This window comes from Corella eumyota, chromosome 5 (assembly GCF_963082875.1).
Source record: "Corella eumyota chromosome 5, kaCorEumy4.1, whole genome shotgun sequence".
NCBI lineage: Eukaryota > Metazoa > Chordata > Ascidiacea > Phlebobranchia > Corellidae > Corella > Corella eumyota.
The window spans coordinates 5535538-5554513 of NC_137494.1; the positions used below are offsets into that span (position 1 = coordinate 5535538).

Here is an 18976-nt window from a genome sequence, read left to right on the forward strand (position 1 = left end):
TTTTTATGACTGGTCAAGGCATTCCCACACTAAAATTAGTTAAAGCCTACATTAACGACAAAATACTCCTGTTTTAAATAAACATTAACCAAATAAATACACATTTTTTAATATATTTTGTATTTAATAGGCTATTTTCAATAATATTTTTAACGCGCGCAATATTATCCTCTTGTCTCTTTTTTCTGTTAAGGTTCTCTCGAATTTTTTAACTAATAAACATGGAAGCTATTTAGAGAGAATAGTGTTTGAAAAAGGCGCGGACAAACGGTAAAAAGAAAAAATGAAGTCGCATAAAAATATTATAAAGGTCACACGTGCAAGCACGTTGCGAGAAATAATTTTTTTTAAATTTGGCTATGTTAAAATAAATGCAAGTTAAATTAGTATCAAAACTAAAAAGCAATGCTTTGTATTCACTGTCAGCTAAAGGAGGTTATACGAAGGTATTTAAACCAATTTTACGTTTTAACGTTATAAAATAATTTTGAATTTATTGCGTTACATTAAACTAAAATTATATATAGATCTCTATTAAATAAACGAAGAATACACACGGCAATATCTTCTCGAAGTCCAAATGCTTCCCAAAATAAAGAAAATAAACTTTCAGATGCAGAAAAGGCGAAGCAAATAATATTATCCCAACTTGAAAATAAAATTGATATACCTCTACAAAAATCATGGTAAAAATTATGTTAAAAAATAAATATTTAAAACTATATGACAAATATTTTTGGGAATATTAACTATGTTATATTAGTGTATCTTATTAAGCTGATGTCTAATTTAAGATCAAAAATTTAAAATTGATTTGGTATTAATTTAAAGGTCTAGTACGGCAATGCTTGAAACTTTAAACAAATCAACACAATATGCAACTGTGCGTGAATCTGACGGCTTATACACTCCAATGTTTTGGGGAGTTACTCATAAAAACATTAATGGAAACCAAAATGCTATCATGTAAGTTTCATTGAATTTTGATTGTTGCAAATAATTCATGCGTGAATTTTGTTTTTTTAAGCCAACATTTAAAGAAACGGTGCACTTTCAATATGACATCTAAGGGTAGCCTTGTACTAGGGTCCTACTAATTACCACACAGGACCACACAGAATGTGACTATTTACCACACAGGATTCTACCGGACGCGTTGAATGTTTATTTGAAAGTACTGTCATTCGATTAAAAAAAACAAATACAGACAATCGGTCACTTTCGATTAATCCTTGGCCTAACTCTCTTTTTGTAAACGGTTTTAGTTGTCCTTAATACAAAAAAAACAGGCTTTGCTATATTTCCTTATTTTTTCTTTGTCGTAAATGTATTGTCTTTTATGACCTTGGGTGGTCATGTGTATTGTGCGGTAATTACTAGAGCCGTTCTACTAGTGTATGAGTATTACACTATTTCTTAGATTTAGTGAGATCTTGTCGAAAACTGTTTTACTTTCTAGGCTAGACGCAGATTATAAAATTTAATTTACTCCCTAACAGAACTGGGGAACAAATAGCAGAACACATCATTAGGGAAAATTCAGAGTTATTCAGTTTTGACTGGGATGCAGATAATCCTGATATATGGCTCAAACCAAATCAACCAGAAATCGAAATACTAAAACCGGTTATTTTTTATTACTGTTTTATATTTATATATATATATACAAAATAGAAAGTAAAGCACAACAACAGACTGATTTAAATTGTTATATATTTTGCCTATTTAATATTTTATGTTTTAGATTGAACAAACTGCAGAAATGCAAGAAAATGGTGCTTTTGAATCATTTTTTGAAACTTCTGTTGAATCACTGGAAAAATTAATCCAGGATAGAAAAGTAAAATAGCAAAAATATTGTTATTAATTTTTGTTGAAAATAAACAACTTACGCTTTCGATTTTTTGATATAAAATCTAGAATATTTTACTTGGAAAAATTTTGTGAACCTTAGAACTAAAAATAGTTTTTTGTATTGCAAGGTTCCAGAAAGCATTAACATGTATCATCGACTTGTTAAACAAAAAATTGTAATTCCTGACAGTGTTTTTAATCATTTTTTTGGATTTATTGCATTCTATCGTGGAAATTCTGAGGATGTGGAAAGACTTCAAAATTCACCTGAAGCGGTAAATTTTTTATGTTTTTAAACTTTGCTTTCAAATATTTTTGATTTCTTTGTAATACTACTTTAAATTTTTTTCTAGGTTATTTACCGTTTGCCTGATCAAGTAGACATGTCGGAATTAGAGAAAGTTTTCAATAGCATAAAAAATCCCACTCCTGAACAAATTTCTGTGATGATTCTGGCTTATAGAACGGTATTTTAACTAGTATACAGTATTTTAAGCATTGCACGTTTAAAATTCTCGAACTGTTGCTATATAAAAACAAAAATTTAAGTAACATTTAACTGAATGTTGTTTATTTTGTAATTTTGATAAAAAAAATTATGTAATATAAAAAGTATGATATCAATTTTAAAATTACTGTTGAATTTTTCTGCAGAACAAGGAAAGCGTAAAGGTGATTCAACTTTACAAAAAGCACTTTTACATGAAGAAAATTACAATTTCAGTTGAAACAATTAACAACCTAATATTTGCATCCAGATTCGTACCTGAAAGATTGGGAAAACTTAACTTAATAAAGGTTTGTTAAAATGCCCTACTATAAAATGTGGCATCAGATTATTTTAATTTGGCTATAATAATGTTTTACGTTTGGCAAAAAATGTGTATTTTTATTGAAGGTATTGCTCGACACAAAAATGTAAACTTAAAAATGTTTCTTGGTAAAATACATTTATTTTTAATTTTAGGAATCCTTGCAGTTAATGAAATCTCTCAAACTTTCTCCTGACTATGAAACCTACCATTGCCTAATTCAAAACTATCTCTCTTTCAACTTAGGCGTTGGTTTTTTTGATACCATTTTAGACCACATGCGAAAAATGGACCTTAGTAAGTTACAGAGACATTTTTTGTAAAAGACTAAAAACATTTTCTTTTTTTGCAAGGCTACATTAAGTAATTTAAGCTCTTTGCTGTGTTTCTTTGTGATGTCTATTCTATACACTATTTTTTCAGAACCCTGTCTTTACACTTATGCAAACATTTTTATGTTTTTGTCATCTCCAATCTTGTCAAGGAAAATATATTCTACAACATTGCATAATTACATGGACAGGATAGCAAACACAGAGTTTACATACAGATATTATAAAGATGGTAAGTAGTGCAACTTTTTCTGTCTTCTAAATTAATTTTAATTCGGTTTAAGCATTGTTAATGAGTTACATGTTTTTGTAGTCATTTTGTTTTGTAATACCATAACATGTACCCCTCTGTACAATATATCAAAAGCAATTTCTCAGCCGTATTTGCGGTAATTTTGCTAACAATTTAAAAGAAGGGTAATTTTGCTAACAATTTAAAATTTTTTTTGCGGTAATTTTGCTAACAATTTAAAAGAAAAAGAGTTTTTTTTTTAATATTCAAAATTTGTTTTTTAGTTGTTGCGTTTTCTCAGATAATGAGGTCTGCTAAATCCGACCCCTCTTTGGCTCATAAGGTGTACAATTTGTATGTTTATAAACAGAATCGAAAGCTGACCAAAAATGTAGAGAGAATGCACTTTCAGTAAATGCTTTAACAAATGTTATCCTATATAAAGGCTGCAAAGTGGGCCTTCCCACAGCAATGAATAAATTTATATCAAGACTAAAAAAATAATAGAAGAAATCTGACTATTCTTAAAAGAATAATTTTCGAAATTTCTCTTAAATTTCAAATCTATTTATTTTTTTAGTAATCATTATCTTGATTGTATATTAGTACATGGACCAACCATGGATGATGTCTATAAACTTGTTTGCAAGCTTATTCCAATGGTATGTGTACATTTGTTAGTCGGGTACTGTTTAATACAAAATTTAAGTTGAAAGTTTAAAGTGGAAAATTCATAATTTTGACAAACTTAAAAATCTTTTTTTATTTTTTTGATCAGTTAGTTAAACAATTATATAAAACTATATTTTTTTGACAAAATATTTTTTAGAAATCAGTAATGACATGGCACAGAAAAAATATGCTCTTGGGATGCATAAAGCGCTACAAAGCACCAGAATATTTGCCTATCCTATTAACAGGTAATTTTTAACTGTTTTAAAGGTTGTGTTCATTTACACCCACAACCTTTGTAAATTTGTTTATCTTAAATGCATCAAAGCCTGCTTTTCTTCTACCCATGCGGTAACTTTTTGTTTTTTGATCTTAGTCTTAAGTTTCTATTAGCAGTTGGGGTGAATTACTGCTTAATAGTTTGCCTGTAGATTGGTATTTGCAGGAGTTTGTACCACCAAAGGCATTTAAGGCTAGCTGCTGCAGTAAGATTTTTACAACCTAATTTTGCAGCTTGCATAATGTGTTGTTTTTTGTGTCTCAAGCCTTGCCCCAGGAAAATATTGCAAGTTTTAAACAGCTAATTTTATTTTCAGAGGTACTGCAGCCCAAAATATGGATGAAAGCAGTTAATGCGTATATGACTGCTGCTGTAAATCTGTATCAATATGCTGATGAAAACACTGTAACCCAGCTGAAAAATGTTTCGCTACTTGTTTTAAATTTAGCCAAAAAGGAATCTCCTGAAAATATATTGTAAATATTCAGATTTTTTTTTGAAAAAAGTTTACTTATTTTCAAATTTTATTTAAATTTTTTTGCGACCCTCTTGTTTTTTTCCAGGAATTATTCACAATTGGTCAGTGTTTGTATTGTTCTTCTAGCTAGAGAGCCAACTGATGCGGCACTGCTACAAAAAGGAATGCTTTTGTTGCCAGAACTGAAGCCAAGTTATTTGACGTAAGTTTCATATTTTATAACAAACTTGTGTTTTTAATATTAAATGATATGTAAAAATTGCAGAATTTTCAGGCTTATTCTGACTTACTTTTGTAACCTTGACCTCAATCAATCTTTTCTATTTTTAATTTTAATTGATCTTGTAACTTTTTCACTTGTATTTCAACGATTTTTATATTTTAGGGGGTTTTTAATTTAAATATTTAGGCTTTCTATGTGTATGTTTTGCTTTTACTTAGATACCAAAATATTTGTATTCTTATTTGATTTTTAGGAAAGAAGCAAAAGAATATTGTGATGCTTACGTGAAAGAAAATGATTTTGTTTTAATCAAAAATGTAAGATGAATATTTAACAAGTTTAAACAAAACAATTTTTGTTGTTTTAAATAAGTATAAACAGCATTTCGCCAGGAATCATTATTTTTCTTAATTTTTTTTTTAAATAAAAAAAAAATGTGAAATGAAATTATTTCCTAAAATTTTCATGTGATTTTACTTCAAACATTTTTAGCTTCTGCAAAATATTGAAGTAAAGGACCCAGATACCGATAATAACAAGTCCTCGAAATCCGAAGGAGAGGAGGTTTTAACCGAACCAATGTACCCGCATAATTATGTTCAAATGAATTTCAAAAAAAAATCGAGCAATGGTCAGTGGCGGATTAAATTGACCGCCTAAAGAAATTGTCCCCTGTCAGACAAAGTTTGGCTATTTGCGATCAAAACACTTTTATTTAAATTATTTTCGATAATTAAAAACGATTTAATTGAAATTTTGGCAAAACATTTAGTTACTGATCTAATTTCGGGTAGCAAATAGGGTAAATTTATCTCTTCAAAGATTTTTAATTCGAATTTTTTTTTTTTTTCGCTGGAAGTCTAAATTTTTTACCATCCGCCACTGAGTAGGATGTCAAAATTTTGCCTGTTTGACAGTCGGAATTATGATGTTAATATTTTTTTCATAAATCTGTATTTAAAAGGTTTATCATTTTAAAAACTGTTTAAATTTTGTAGTTTTTTTTTTTAATTTTACCTTGTTTTAAATACCTATAGTTTATTTGTTTTTTTTCACACAGGAAGAAGCACAAGCAGATGATAACAAGAAAAAAACGGAAAGTCGTGTAAAAATAAATCGATTTAGTTCAAATTTTTTGTGTTGTTATAGCTATAAATAACAAATGAGTTGTTTATTAATAAAATACATTTAATTGTTTTTTTGTGTTTATTCCACTGTTTGTTTGTTACCAAAAGATGACGGCACCGTGGTGTCTCCACACATGGGGTCGTGGGTTCAATCCCCACTGACTTCATCCTGTAGCGCCCTTGAGTAAGGCGATATATAAACGGTTTGAACTCCTGCTGAGCCAGCACTTAATAAGCAGCATAATTACCGGGCAATTATAGTCTCTATAATATCCCAAACTGCCACAGGCAACTCGAGACTGGGTCGGAGTAACTCATGTTACTCTATGTTTAAGTCGCGCATTCGACTTTCCCACATCGAGGATAAAGATATGTACTAAAAAATGTAAAAAGATCTATAGAAATCGAATAAAATTATTTAAGATTTCTATGGTAAACTGGGACGCTAAGGAATTTTAAAACATGTTTTGATTTATTTTCAAAAAAACGTAGAATTTGTTTTTAGTTTGTCAGAATACCCTAGTTTGTAATGGAAGGAGATGAGGTATCTAGGTACAACGAATTAGTGCAAAAATTGCAAACAGTCGATTTAAAAAATGAGAAATTAATTTGTATAAAAAATGAGCAAGCTGAGTGTTCTAATAATCTTGCAAACGGGGACAAAGATATTTTAACAAAAAAGTTAGAAAAGGTTTGATCAAAATTTTCATTTTTTCGATTTGTATTTTAATTTTTTATTGACAAGTTACTTTATAAACATTGATAAAATAACTGACAGCATGGTGTAGAGATAACACTAGTTTTCACTACATGCAATATGAGGTATCTTTAAGCTCTTAAGTAAGGCACTATAAATGGTATAAACTTTTGCTGAGCCGACACTTAATCAGCAGCTTAAAACTAATGCGTTAAAATCAATAATAATCCAAACTGCCAAATGAAACCCGAAACTGAGTTGGGGTAACTATTGTTACTCTATATTTAGGTTGTAAAGTCAACCTTTCGAAATCGAGTAGAAATAAATGTAAAAAAAGTTTAAAAAAGCAATATTTTAGTTGTAACTGTTTTGTGACCAACTTATGTATTAAAAAAAACATCGAATAAAAAAGGGGCAATTATTTTATTGTGCCAGAAAGGTGAGGAACCGTCGACTTCCAAACCAACTTTGGAGATTAATGGGGAGCAGGAAAACGTAGATGATTCTAGCTCGGAAGACGAAGATGATTCTAGCTCGGAAGATGAGCCAATTCAAGCTCCCCTTGAATTGTTAGGGGAATTTCTTCAATATGTAAGGTTAGTCGTTTTAAAATTTGCAAGTCTGTTTTTTTATTTCTTACACCTAAATAAACTTTGTATTAATATTTTTAAAACATAATTATCAAGGTGTGGAAATTGGGTCGATGCAAAAAAGTTGTGCAAAATGATTTTAATTTATGAACCAGAACACCCATTAGCGTTGCAATACCAAGTGATTATTGAAGAAAAAATGCAGGTAGTGTTTGCGTTTAGTTCTTTTTTATAAATTTAATCTTCCAGAGCTTAAATGAAATACTGGCTTAAAAATTTGTTCGGTAGATCTAGTAAAAATTTTTTACACAAGAGCATAAGAAAAAAAATCAACTTTTAGATTGAAAAAGAGCTTGCCGAAATGGAAAGCTCTTCAGAAGAAGAAGAGGAGTCTTCATCAGAGGAAGACTCAAGTGAGGAAAATGAAGGATCTGGAGATGAAAATCAAGAGCAAGAAGAAGAAGAAGAGGAGGAAGAAGATCATCGAGAACATCTCCCAAATAAACTTGTATTTTTCAATGAACCTTGGAAACCATAACACTGTGCTAAACATAAGAGAAAAATACAGAGGTATCATTTTATTAATTTTGTTAAAAAACTAGCAAAAAGTTTACCTACCTGCAATATTACTTTGAATTTTTCGAGTTTTAAACCAATTACAACCCTTTTCGAAAATTAATTATCAGTTTTTAAACCAAAATCAGTAAAATCAGTTTTATTTTGAAGTATTAACCTTTACACTGTGCTAATTTTTATATTTGTAATTTAAACTTGGTAAACCTATTTTATTTGGTTGTTTTATATTTTTCATGCCTAGATATTAATTTATTATTTGAATACTTTTTTATTATTTTATTATACAAAAACATTGTGATTATTTAAACATCCAATTTAGTAAATAACTTGTTTTAATTAACACAGAAGCAATCAGGAGGATAAAAGTGAAATTGACAAGTCCAAATATATATTTAGGTTTTTATAATAAGCTTTGTAAAGGTAGTAAACGAAGTCAATTTTGTGATTATATCTAAAAAACATATGGGCAAGGGTACAAGTTACGTATGCACTGCAATTAAAAAAATATAAACTTGTGTTTCTGGAACATAGCAAAGTAGCAAAGTTACGTATGCACTGCAAAACAAAGCAAAACAATGGCAAACCTAGGTTTAAATTTACCCTATTTCACAAGCTGTAGAAAAAATTAAAGTTTTATCAAAAAAATTAATAAAAAAACATTTACGCCGAAAGTTAATTGCAAGATCCTAACAATTTACTTTTATTTACAGCCTAATCTGATTATCTAGTCACAGTTAAATTTTAATAAAATGCAATTCAAAAAATATATCAAGATTTATTTCAAGCATCTACAATAGTAGAAACCTCCAGGTTTTCATTCAGATCTCCCATTTTTGTTTCCATGGCAGCATCAGTGTGACCGTTGGAAACTTTGGAGTGACCGTTGGTAGCTATCAAATGACCAATGGTCAGTTGACTCGCTTGCTCGAGCATATCGTCCAGAACTTTCCACAAAATGTTCTCGTTTGGAAATTCATTATCAACCAAATTGACAAGATAATAGTTATCCGAAATATCGGTGATGAGTTTTCTTGAGCTTGAGCCTTCCTCGTACAATTTAGCCCATTTTTCATTCCACAATGCGAATGCCTCATCCTAAAAAAGTATAAATTTTTAAAAAGTCACCAGAACAGCTTAAAGGTAAAGGCAAGAAATTTAAAAGTTTAAAGGTTGGGCATTTAAATGCCTTTTGTAGGTAAGTAATAAATCTAGTTAAAAAAAGTGTGCAAATATCTAAAGCATTTTTATGTTTCAGGAAATCTTAACACATCCAACTCACCTTCCAAACAATAAAACTAACCGGATCCACTACGGTCGGTTGTATTACTTCTTTTCCTGCGAAAATTCCCCAGGTAACAGCGTTGGGTAAACTTCGGTCTGCATTGGTGTGGTCGTGTTCCCCACATTTGTTAATCATGTGGTAATAAACTCGAGGGTGATATTTGGGCAGGACTTGTTTTAAAGCTTCCGCAAATTTTTTGCTAATAAAAAACTCCAGGTAGGCCTAAGATAGAATAATCAAGTTTATTAAATAAGAAATAAAAAGCATATTAAATATTTTAAAAATTAAAAAAAAAATCCCACTTTTTGAAAGATGTAACCCCCTTCGTCACCCCAGCCAAATATGGGGTGAGTGGATGACACAGCGTTGACATTAGGTTGGGAGTTTATCGTTAGTATACCAAGGGAATTGTATTTGGCAAGTGGTTCACTTAGAACATTGGTTTCTATCGACATTTCATCATCGAACCAGGGTGTCTCAGTAACCTGGATATACAAATTAGTGAGTTGTAGATTATATAATTTTATACTTAACTTAAGTAGAGGTTTAAAATTGTTACCCTTTAATTTTGTTTAAGTGAATACATTTTATTGTTTTTATCAGTCAATCCTTTCTAGTGCATTTACCTTTACACCGTTCTCGTTTTCTTTCTGTGTGATGTAATTTTCGAAAACTTTCCAAATGTCTTGTTCAGACTCAAGTGTTTTTCCCCATTGAAGTTTAAGTTTGGACTTGGGGGTTCTCGATCGTAGATAAAATAAATGGTAATCTTTGAGATCGCCAAAAGCAGGTGAGGCAGAATCACCCCTTAATAATTGTAAAATAACAATATTACAAAAAAGAGGATTTATATTAAAATTGAATTTAGTTACTTACCATCTCCCGTTTGGAAATTCACACCAATCTTTTGTTCTATGCATATAGCTTTTCGGTCTGTCCACCCAGAATATTGGTCGAATTTCCTCATTGGCCTTACGGTCAGGATTACCTGATGTTTTCCATGGCAATAAGGGCCTAGTAACTTGTTGGGACCATAAGCCTAAAAATAAAAAAAAATGGAAAATTATCTTAAAGGTAAAATTTATTGTTTTCTACATGTTGTATTTAAATAATTATAAGTTTCGTTTATGCTTTTAGCAAGCAATTTTTATTTTAGTATTAAATATACTGACTCAACTGAAAATACTAGTATTATGTATATTTTTTTATTGTAAACTATACCTAGATTTTTAAGGATTTCAATTGTGGCATATTCTAAATTAAGTGTGTACATATGCAAGCCAAAAACCTCCTTGGAATTTAATAATTCTTTGCACATGTCAGTAGCATAATCAATCCCATACCTAAACAAGTTAATTAACAATTTTTAAAATATTAACTTAGAATAAAAAAACCTTTGATATTTATATTTAAATTTTTATGTATTTTTACATAATGCACTGACTTTCTAATTGCCGCATCATTGTCTTTTATTGGTTCAATTATTTTCTGAATTTCTTCTGGGATAGTCAGTTTGGATAACTTGGTAAGTTGAACTAGTGATCTGTTTGTCTTAAAAAGAAATTAAATTTCTATTAAAATTATTATTATATTACCATAATGTGTTTGTTATTAAAAAATTGAATTAAATTGACTTTAACTAAACTTTAGTGACATACAAAACATATTGTGTAATGTTGTTTTCGTTTTTGCTTATGACAGAAACACATTACAGTGGTTAATTATAAACAGATTGACATATATTGTCAACATTAGTTGCAACATATTTATTAATAGAACAAAATTATTAAAGGGTGTTATTTATTTAACACATATATTGCTACTAAGAAGTGATTTAACAATCTTAATGTTACACCTAACAAAATGCAAACTTGTTTAGATTAAAAAATATATTAATGTTTTATTAAGTTCATCATTATAGCCTTAAAAAAGTTTAATTTATCTTTTACCTGTATAGGAAATATACCAGGAATTATGGGGCATTTAATTCCAATTTTTCGGCAATCCCGGACAAATTTAAGAAACTCCTCTGCTTTGAAAAAGAGCTGAGTAATAATGAAGTCAGATCCCGCATCAACCTTTTCTTTTAAGTGTAAGAGATCCTCATCATATGAAGTACTGTCCGGATGACCATTGGGATAACCTTAAAAAATAAAATTATTAGAAATAATTTAAAAAATCTTTAAAAACTCAATCTTCTAATCAGGTAAGTAAATGTTTAAAATATGTGCCCTTTAAAACTTTACTTTACTAAAACCACTTGTTTTATTTACAGATAAACATATTGGTCAACAAAAAAATATTAAACCTGCAACACAAATAGTGAAGTAATCTCCATATTCTTTTCGAATATATTTAACAAGGTCGACCCCAAAATTGAAACCATCTTTGCTTTCAACCCAATTATCCTCGTCCGCATCTAAGGTACACCAATTTATATGAATTGTTAAAAAATTTTAATTTTAATTATTTTACAGGGGATTATTTTGCCAGAATTCTAAAATCTGAAAAAAATTTTCAATAAAAAAAACAATGGCTTATAAAACATCTCTCTACCTCCCCTTAGTGCCAAAATGTTGCGGATTCCAAGAGATTTAGTTTTCTCCAAACTTTTTTTTATTGAGTCCTCATTTTGTTTTACACAAGTCATGTGCAACATAGTTTCTAGACCACAGTAATTCAATACTGTGCCTGCAATTTTTGTCGACGAGGTAATTTTATCACCACTAGGGTCCCCTGCAGGGTGCCATGTTATGTCGACAAATAATGGACCACCTTGTCGCATGCGATCAAACCTTAAAAAATATGTAAACAATGTTTAACCCAACTTGTAAAAAATTTTGAAAAATTTTGATTACAAATTTTATTAAAACTAAAAAAGAGGGGCGCATAAATAAAACCATAATTATATGACAAGGCAAAAAATGTTTAATCTACTGAGTTGTATTTTTTACTTGGTAAAGTAACCCAACACATACATTTGGTTTAAAGAAATTGTTTTGTTACCTTCCAATTAAATTAGCGGCGCCTTGCTCAGTCCTGGGCGGAAAAAATTCCAGCGAAAAAAAAAAATCGTTTGATTGAATTCGTTTATTGATTTGTTGCGATAAATTTTCAGAAACTTCTCTTTCAGCTCCATGATGTAAATCATTATTACTACCCGGCGACATTTTTGTGTTTGCCTAGTGTCCGATTTGATCTACCTAAATTTTAAAAAAACGTGCGTTATTAGCAGATAATATTAATACGTTTTAGTTTTAGGACGCTTCGGTATTTCACGAAAATCTAAACTGAATGCCAATTGGCTAGTAACATTTTCCAGAATTCGGTATTATTTTTTTATGTTTTTATTCGCGAATAATGCTCGAAATTTCAAGAATTTTTGTTATGTTTGTTCAGATGCTTGTTTTGGTAACCACGTGGTTTTGAATTTGCGCAAACTTTGGGGGAATCCCCATACAAGGTAACGCAGAATATCGCCCTGTGTTTACTTACTTAACCTGTTTTAATAATTAACTAAAACTTACTTTCTGTTTAGTTAATGTTTGATAAATTAATAAAATAGATAACGAACCTAAATACGTTTAAATATAAATAAACTAATCTCAAAATGTTGTAATTACACCTTAATTTAGTTTCTAACTTATATTAATGTTCCATTAACATAGCCATATTTTATATGACTTTTCTAAATATCTTAAAACTATTTTCAATACTAAAAAATTTTCTATCCAAAACTGGTGAAAACAATAACAAAAACATCGACCGTTTTTAACGAGAGAAAATGAGGCCGAGACATGGCTCGATTTGGTTTTATATTAGCTCACCGGGGTGCCTTTTTTCTTTTTTTAGGTGTATTTCTCTCACATGTAATCCGATCGATCAACAGATTTTTGTAAACATTTTATGATCAGGGTTTTTAAATGTTTAAAAACATTATTTGTTGGAAAAACAGAAAAGGTTTACGCATAAAATGAAATTATTTCGCTTCTCTATTTAATCAAAATATAAATCCATAAAAAATTTGAAACCCACTCGTTAAAAAGCGTCATGGAAAAAAATACAAAAACATTTATAGTCTAGGTTTTATTTATTTCATTACATAGACGCAAAAATTAAATGATTTGTTTTAAAAATAATGGTTAAAATTTGCCTACCTTTTGTTTATAGTACTTTGAGTTTCTTAATTGAGTATTTAGTGTCGTGATTTTCCTTAAAAAAATTGTTCAAATAACGTTAATTTAGGTAAATACACCATTTATAAATAATTATAGTTACTACTTTTATAAAACTTGATAAATTTTAATTTCAAAATGTAGTGATAAATTTTTAATAATATACCTGTTTTTGTTGAGTAATATAATCTAAATCTAAGCCTGCATCTATAAAATCTTGTAGATGATCACACTTTTTATATCTTTGTGCCAGCTCGTAGCTTTTTACAGAGCACAAAACAAAAATTATTAACAATATAGTTTTGTACATTATATTAAACTAAATACCATGCATATAGTTGATAGGAATGTTGACACTAAAATATCCTTTCACTATCAAAACGTTCCATGCTTTAGCACAATGTTTGTTATTGTAAAAGGCAGGAACTAGTCATATCATACAAACTTTATTTACAACATAAAACGTGTAAAAATACTACAAGGCTATTGTGGTGGTTAAAATAATTGATTTTTTTATTTTAAATCAGAAAAAAAGTAGTGTAAGTATAGCAAAGAATAGAACATTATTTTTAAGGTATATATATTTAGTTCTTTTGACTACTTGACTTGAAATAAATTTTGTTTGACATCTTTGTCATTTAACCCCTTTTTTAAGGTTACATTCTCTCAATTTGTGATTGTAAATAAATCTATATTAGATACCTTGTCTCCAATTTGGAACAGCCCTGAAATAAATTGTTGAACTAGGTAATGGGTATAGTTGTGATAATAATACCATTTATAATTATTTGAATAATGTTTTAATAATCTATAAATTTTAAACTTGAAATATTGGTGTTTACCTATGTGGAACATGTAGCATAGGACCTTGTGTTTCTGGCTCATTTTGTCTTTGTCTTTCAATCCAAGCATTGGTAGGTTGATATAAACGACTTCGATCTGCTTTTGCTTCCACTTTTACCTGGGTAAAATAAACACGTTTTATGATGTCATTTGACAGTGAACTATTTTGATCTGTATCCTACCTCTCTCTTTGTTCTTTCCAATCTCTCTATCCTTATCCGTTCTTCTTCCTCCTTTCTCTTTTTCTCAATTTCTTTTGATTTTAAAACTCTTTGGTCCTGTGAAAATGTTATTGTAAGATAAGTCTGCTTTTATTATTGTTTTTCCCTAAACTTACTCGTTTTTGAAATCTTGCAATCTCCTGTAAGGCTTGTTGGTTTCTTTTTTCTCTAAGTTCTTCCCACTGTTTTTCTTCTTTCCATTTCATTCTCTCTTTTTCTTCTTTTTTTTCCTTCATTCTTTCCCGGGCTGCTGCTCTTACACCACTCTAAAAAAAAATGTTAAGAAAGTTAATTTATTTTAAAATACTTTAACATTATTAAAAATAGAACCAGTTTTTACCAGTTTACTTTGCTCTTTTTCTTTTAACTTTTGTTTAATTAACTCAATTTCTTCTTTTTTTTCTGCTTCAATTCTTGCTTGCTCCGCCTTCTGTGCCTAAGGTTTAAATTTACAACGTATAATTTAACCCCATATAAATTAATTCCTACGTAAACTACTATAATTCATGTTGTTGATCAAATAATCATTTTACCTTCCATTCTTCTAACTCCCTTTTTCTTTTCTCCCTCTCTTGCATCTCCAGTTTTTCTCTTTCTCTTTGTAATTCAGCATTTTTCTCAATTTCTTCGGGTGTTGGTAAGTCAGCAAGGTTTTCTTTTTGTTCCATCTAAAAGTTAAAATAAAATCTTAACATGTAAAAAGTTAACCAATCAAGTAAAATTTAACAAAGAATTGTTTAGTTGATAGTTAAATTAAAGATGCTTTTATAGGTAACTTGCTTATAATTACTAACTAGACCTCTTTATTGAATTTCCAATCAGCAATTGCTTTCTTTTTCGCTTGTTTCATGTTTATGAAAGTTTTGTACCATTGTTCGTGTTCTTTTATATCTTCCAACCTCCGCCCTGGCAAACTTCCCAAGGCAGACTCAAAATAATCTTTTCCCTGATCATTATTTTACAAAAAAAATAGTATAAATTACTTAATTAAAGGATGACACTATTGCGTACAGTTATATTGTGTAAGGCTATGACACCCTTATGTTTTGATATTTATATTATAAAGTTTTTTTTGGAAGTGTTAAACTTTTCAATGTATTTTCTAACCTTAAACTTGGTTCTAACTTTAATGAAAGTTCCATGATCATAATCATCCCAGCCTCCCTGCATTCCATGTTGAGCTACATATTTCTATATTAAAATTTCAAGTAATAAAATTAAAGAATTCAAAACAAGTGTATATACAAAAAAAGGTGTCCTGCTAAATATTTATCATTAAAAAAAGCTTTTTTTAAATAAAACAACAAAAATGTTTAAACTTGCTTCAAATGCTGTTACTTCGGGTGGCAAATTTGCAGAGGATTGTTTAACGATTTTATTAACTTTACTGCCACTTGAGGGCAATACAGAGTTCGAACTTATAATATTTTCAATTCGAATTTTAATTATTTCAATGTCATGTTGTATGGTTGTCTCTTCACTTAGTAAAACCTCAAACCTAAAAAACATTTCTATTAAACTTTTGTTACATAATATACAACAAATTTTAAGCAACTCCTACATTTTTCGTTGGTTTTCTTTAAAGGAACTTATTGAGGTTTCAATTTCTTCCATTAACCCTCTGAGATTTTCTAAAACTTTAAAACAAATTAGTTACATGAAAAGTGTTATATTCTATTGATATAAATAAATAATAATATATATTTAAACTTACATTGAGGTGAAGATTGAACATTTGAAAGTTGAACGTGAAAGTTTTTTAATTTGTGTTTAATTTTTAAAAGATGTTGATTGATTTTCATAGCTAAAAACAAACAGTTGTAAATATATAGCCATTTATATATATATATTAAAAGAATGTAATACACTTTATAAAAACATTTAAATATTTGAAAAAAACTATTTAAAATAAATTTTTAACTAACTTTCTTTTTTTAATTCTTCATTTAAAGCACGATCGACTTCCTCAATTTCGGAATATTTTTTTTTTAAAACACCTCTTTTTATTAAAATCTGGGTATTGTTTTCTCTTTCAATTGTTTTAGCTCTATAATGAAATAGCAAGTTTTTAGAAAATAAAACAATGTGAAGTAGCTGTTAACAGTTTAAAAATTAATTTCGAAAGTTTTTAAGATAGCTTACTGAAATTTAAGTTGTTCCCAATCCTTCAAGAATTTCTTCTTCTTTATATTTTCTATATTTACATTCCAATCATCCATTTTTATATAAAATAGAGGGTTTATTAAAAAAATAATCAAACGTTGAAAATTTTTGTTTATTTATATTTCAAGTGTATGCGGGGAATTCCCGAATACCGTTTAAAATTGACTTTATCCTCTCATAATATACATTAAAATAATGTAGAGTTAAACTTTGCAATTTTTTAGGTATATTAAATTAATGGAAAATGTGGTACAATATAATAAATTTTAAAAAACTTATTGTTTAATGTATATTAACTTATCTTTTTTTATGAAATGGTATCGAAATGTATCGCTAGGGGGTCTAGACTTTACGTAACCGTGGAGACATCGAAGCCTGTTGATGGTCGGTTGTGCGTTATTTTGCCAGTTTAATTTTCTAAATTTTAGGTTGCTAAACTCGATGTTATTGTTAATAGAATTCTGTGAATTATGCGTATTTAAAATGCAATTTTTCAAAACAATATTCTTTAAAATTACTGTATGATAAAACAAAAAAAAAGTTTTTATAAAAACTGAAAAAAGGCGCGTTTAGTATAACAAAATGCAATTAAAATTTGTTAATGCTTCTTAATTTAAAGAATTAGTTTACTCAGCATTAACATTCCGACATAAAGTAATCGTAAATATATTAATCCAATTTTTAATTGCATAGTGCAGTTTTAGATATATTTGCCCATATTGACCAATAATTACCCCGCCGATTGTTTTGGTGGTCTGAAGCTGGTACCACAATATTGACACTAAAGATGCAGTGGTAATCCAACTTAAGACCTCATGTTGTAAAATCTATTCTTACCTTTAAACATCCGGTACTTCTTTTTATTAGTATTTTCATTTTGTTTCATTTTTATTGCCTGTAGAAAACAGTGTTAAATAGATGACCTTCTAAATATGGAGAAAGAAGGGTTGGAACTTCAAGTGCCTGTCGATCGTACAGCAGGAAGCATAGTAAGTACCTTGCACGATGAAGTTGTAGATGGAAGCAACAAACAGGGTTCAGTTAGTGGTGCGACAGACGATCAATTATTCGAAAAAATTGAGACACATTTGTTGGATAAAATCGACGCTAAAGACCCAATTGCACCATTTTTACTTGGCCAGTTTTATTATGAAGAAGGCTTGCTCGAAAAAGCTATAGTTCAATTTCAGAGAATAAAGGATCATGACTATCAGGCTATGTACCAACTTGGTGTTATGTATTATGATGGGATTGGTGTTGAAAAAGATGAGAAAAAGGGATTTGAGTTTATGAAAAAGGTGGCTGAATCGAACAGCGTGTATGCAGCACATTTAAAGCACTCTGCACAATTTAATTTGGGGCGTGCTTATTTTGAAGGGTATGGGGTAAAACAAGACAACCAACTAGCTGAAAAATGGTGGCTTCTAGCAGCTGACGATGGTTCTCCAAAAGCAAATATTGTTGCACAAACGATGCTTGGAATGCTATACTCACGACCTGACTACTTAAATTTAAAGCAAGCCTTTTTTTGGCACTCAGAGGCGTGTGGTAATGGAAGTTTAGAATCTCAAGGAATTCTTGGTGTTATGTATTTAGATGGAATGGGCATCGCTAAAGATGAGAGTTCAGCTTATGAATGCCTAAAAGAAGCTGCAGACCTGGGTAATGTGTATGCACAAGGGCGACTTGTTCAGCTGTTTTACAAGAAAAAATTATACACCAAAGCCAGTGACTTAGCTCGAAGAGTTGTAGCATATACAGATGTAGATGAGCTGTCTAAGGACACTGGCTGTTTAGCTTCTTTTATCACAAAAGGAATTGCATATGCATGTTTCTATTTATCCAGGTGTCTTTCGTGTGGTAATGGATTGAGAAAAGATATCGAAGAGGCCAAGAAATATTTTTTGCGAGCTTGTGATTTGGACCCTGTTCTTGCTCATGATTTTCATATGGAAGTAGCATATGGGCTTGTTTAATTATATTTTAATAACTAAGTTTTTCGTCAATGTTTAACTGTGTTATATGTTTTAACTTACTATTGAAGCTGCAAATGTATAATTAAAACTTTATTATGAAACCTTAATGTTTTTTTTCAATATGCCAACTTTGGAATTACTGTGCTTTTGCAATGTGTCTGCTTTCTGTAGTGTTAATTATAGTGTTTTATTTTTAAATAATGCAACAGAATAAGAAAATATTCTATAGTGTTCAAAATTGGGTGAATGTTAACATTATGTACACGTTAGTGTAGCGTAATTTATTAATTGTCCTTTTTAGACATGTAATTATTACCACTTATAGCACTTTTGATACATGTTTGATATACTTTCTAGCACTTAAAATTTCTTGTTTGTAATGCCGACTCAATTTTAAAGGCTCTTGCTATATAATAAAACGTGTTAATTACCTAAAGCTTCCA

At 29.5% G+C, this 18976-nt stretch overlaps 5 protein-coding genes across 8 annotated transcripts; 3 read left to right on the plus strand and 2 right to left on the minus strand.

Annotated features, from left to right (window-relative positions):
- Positions 1–308: 308 nt before the first annotated feature.
- On the plus strand, positions 309–6080 carry LOC145752903 (small ribosomal subunit protein mS39-like). Of its 3 annotated transcripts, none has more exons than XM_082569268.1 (18): positions 309–446; positions 528–686; positions 832–966; positions 1500–1626; positions 1745–1840; positions 1983–2129; positions 2208–2321; positions 2509–2652; positions 2822–2963; positions 3090–3230; positions 3515–3641; positions 3811–3892; positions 4060–4150; positions 4499–4658; positions 4746–4862; positions 5137–5200; positions 5376–5514; positions 5944–6080. In XM_082569268.1, the coding sequence occupies exons 1-18, from the start codon at positions 406–408 to the stop codon at positions 5961–5963; spliced, it is 2046 nt and encodes a 681-aa protein (XP_082425394.1). In that variant the 5' UTR covers positions 309–405; the 3' UTR covers positions 5964–6080. The 3 variants fall into 3 exon arrangements, with proteins under 3 accessions (XP_082425394.1, XP_082425395.1, XP_082425393.1); XM_082569269.1 differs by having other exon boundaries at positions 5376–5464; XM_082569267.1 differs by having other exon boundaries at positions 5948–6074.
- A 447-nt stretch (positions 6081–6527) lies between these two features.
- On the plus strand, positions 6528–8313 carry LOC145753713 (uncharacterized). The gene is made up of 4 exons (XM_082570141.1): positions 6528–6701; positions 7143–7303; positions 7394–7502; positions 7638–8313. Exons 1-4 carry the CDS (start codon positions 6540–6542, stop codon positions 7833–7835), a joined length of 630 nt encoding a protein of 209 aa, XP_082426267.1. The 5' UTR covers positions 6528–6539; the 3' UTR covers positions 7836–8313.
- LOC145753712 (methylenetetrahydrofolate reductase (NADPH)-like) lies at positions 8117–13332 on the minus strand. Of its 2 annotated transcripts, XM_082570139.1 has the most exons (12): positions 13313–13332; positions 12162–12358; positions 11712–11950; positions 11464–11574; positions 11105–11298; positions 10600–10706; positions 10377–10498; positions 10032–10194; positions 9782–9962; positions 9458–9640; positions 9153–9377; positions 8117–8968 (listed from the first exon to the last, which is right to left on the minus strand). In XM_082570139.1, exons 2-12 carry the CDS (start codon positions 12323–12325, stop codon positions 8654–8656), a joined length of 2004 nt encoding a protein of 667 aa, XP_082426265.1. In that variant the 5' UTR covers positions 12326–12358; positions 13313–13332; the 3' UTR covers positions 8117–8653. The 2 variants fall into 2 exon arrangements, with proteins under 2 accessions (XP_082426265.1, XP_082426264.1); XM_082570138.1 differs by lacking the exon at positions 13313–13332 and having other exon boundaries at positions 12162–12707.
- A 485-nt stretch (positions 13333–13817) lies between these two features.
- On the minus strand, positions 13818–16662 carry LOC145752586 (coiled-coil domain-containing protein 112-like). The gene is made up of 13 exons (XM_082568892.1): positions 16537–16662; positions 16320–16441; positions 16109–16198; positions 15956–16031; positions 15718–15892; positions 15502–15585; positions 15194–15340; positions 14928–15062; positions 14735–14830; positions 14511–14660; positions 14356–14451; positions 14173–14291; positions 13818–14055 (listed from the first exon to the last, which is right to left on the minus strand). The coding sequence occupies exons 1-13, from the start codon at positions 16611–16613 to the stop codon at positions 14025–14027; spliced, it is 1398 nt and encodes a 465-aa protein (XP_082425018.1). The 5' UTR covers positions 16614–16662; the 3' UTR covers positions 13818–14024.
- Positions 16663–16966: 304 nt separating this feature from the next.
- LOC145752335 (LRP2-binding protein-like) lies at positions 16967–18969 on the plus strand. Its single transcript, XM_082568602.1, has one exon. The coding sequence runs from the start codon at positions 17490–17492 to the stop codon at positions 18531–18533; it is 1044 nt and encodes a 347-aa protein (XP_082424728.1). The 5' UTR covers positions 16967–17489; the 3' UTR covers positions 18534–18969.
- The last annotated feature ends 7 nt before the right edge of the window (positions 18970–18976 follow it).

Coding starts and splice junctions, on each gene's coding strand:
- LOC145752903 (XM_082569267.1), top strand. CDS start 406: ATGCTTTGTATTCACTGTCAGCTAAAGGAGGTTATACGAAG. Junction 967..1,499: donor GGAAACCAAAATGCTATCAT/GTAAGTTTCATT, acceptor ACTCCCTAACAG/AACTGGGGAACAAATAGCAG. Junction 4,659..4,745: donor GAATCTCCTGAAAATATATT/GTAAATATTCAG, acceptor GTTTTTTTCCAG/GAATTATTCACAATTGGTCA.
- LOC145753713 (XM_082570141.1), top strand. CDS start 6,540: ATGGAAGGAGATGAGGTATCTAGGTACAACGAATTAGTGCAAAAATTG. Junction 6,702..7,142: donor TAACAAAAAAGTTAGAAAAG/GTTTGATCAAAA, acceptor TTATTGTGCCAG/AAAGGTGAGGAACCGTCGAC. Junction 7,304..7,393: donor GAATTTCTTCAATATGTAAG/GTTAGTCGTTTT, acceptor ATAATTATCAAG/GTGTGGAAATTGGGTCGATG.
- LOC145753712 (XM_082570139.1), bottom strand. CDS start 12,325: ATGTCGCCGGGTAGTAATAATGATTTACATCATGGAGCTGAAAGAGAA. Junction 11,299..11,463: donor CTTCACTATTTGTGTTGCAG/GTTTAATATTTT, acceptor TTATTTTTTAAG/GTTATCCCAATGGTCATCCG. Junction 9,378..9,457: donor GGGGTTACATCTTTCAAAAA/GTGGGATTTTTT, acceptor ATTCTATCTTAG/GCCTACCTGGAGTTTTTTAT.
- LOC145752586 (XM_082568892.1), bottom strand. CDS start 16,613: ATGGATGATTGGAATGTAAATATAGAAAATATAAAGAAGAAGAAATTC. Junction 15,341..15,501: donor AAGTTAGAACCAAGTTTAAG/GTTAGAAAATAC, acceptor AATAATGATCAG/GGAAAAGATTATTTTGAGTC. Junction 14,056..14,172: donor ATGCTACATGTTCCACATAG/GTAAACACCAAT, acceptor AATTTATTTCAG/GGCTGTTCCAAATTGGAGAC.
- LOC145752335 (XM_082568602.1), top strand. CDS start 17,490: ATGGAGAAAGAAGGGTTGGAACTTCAAGTGCCTGTCGATCGTACAGCA.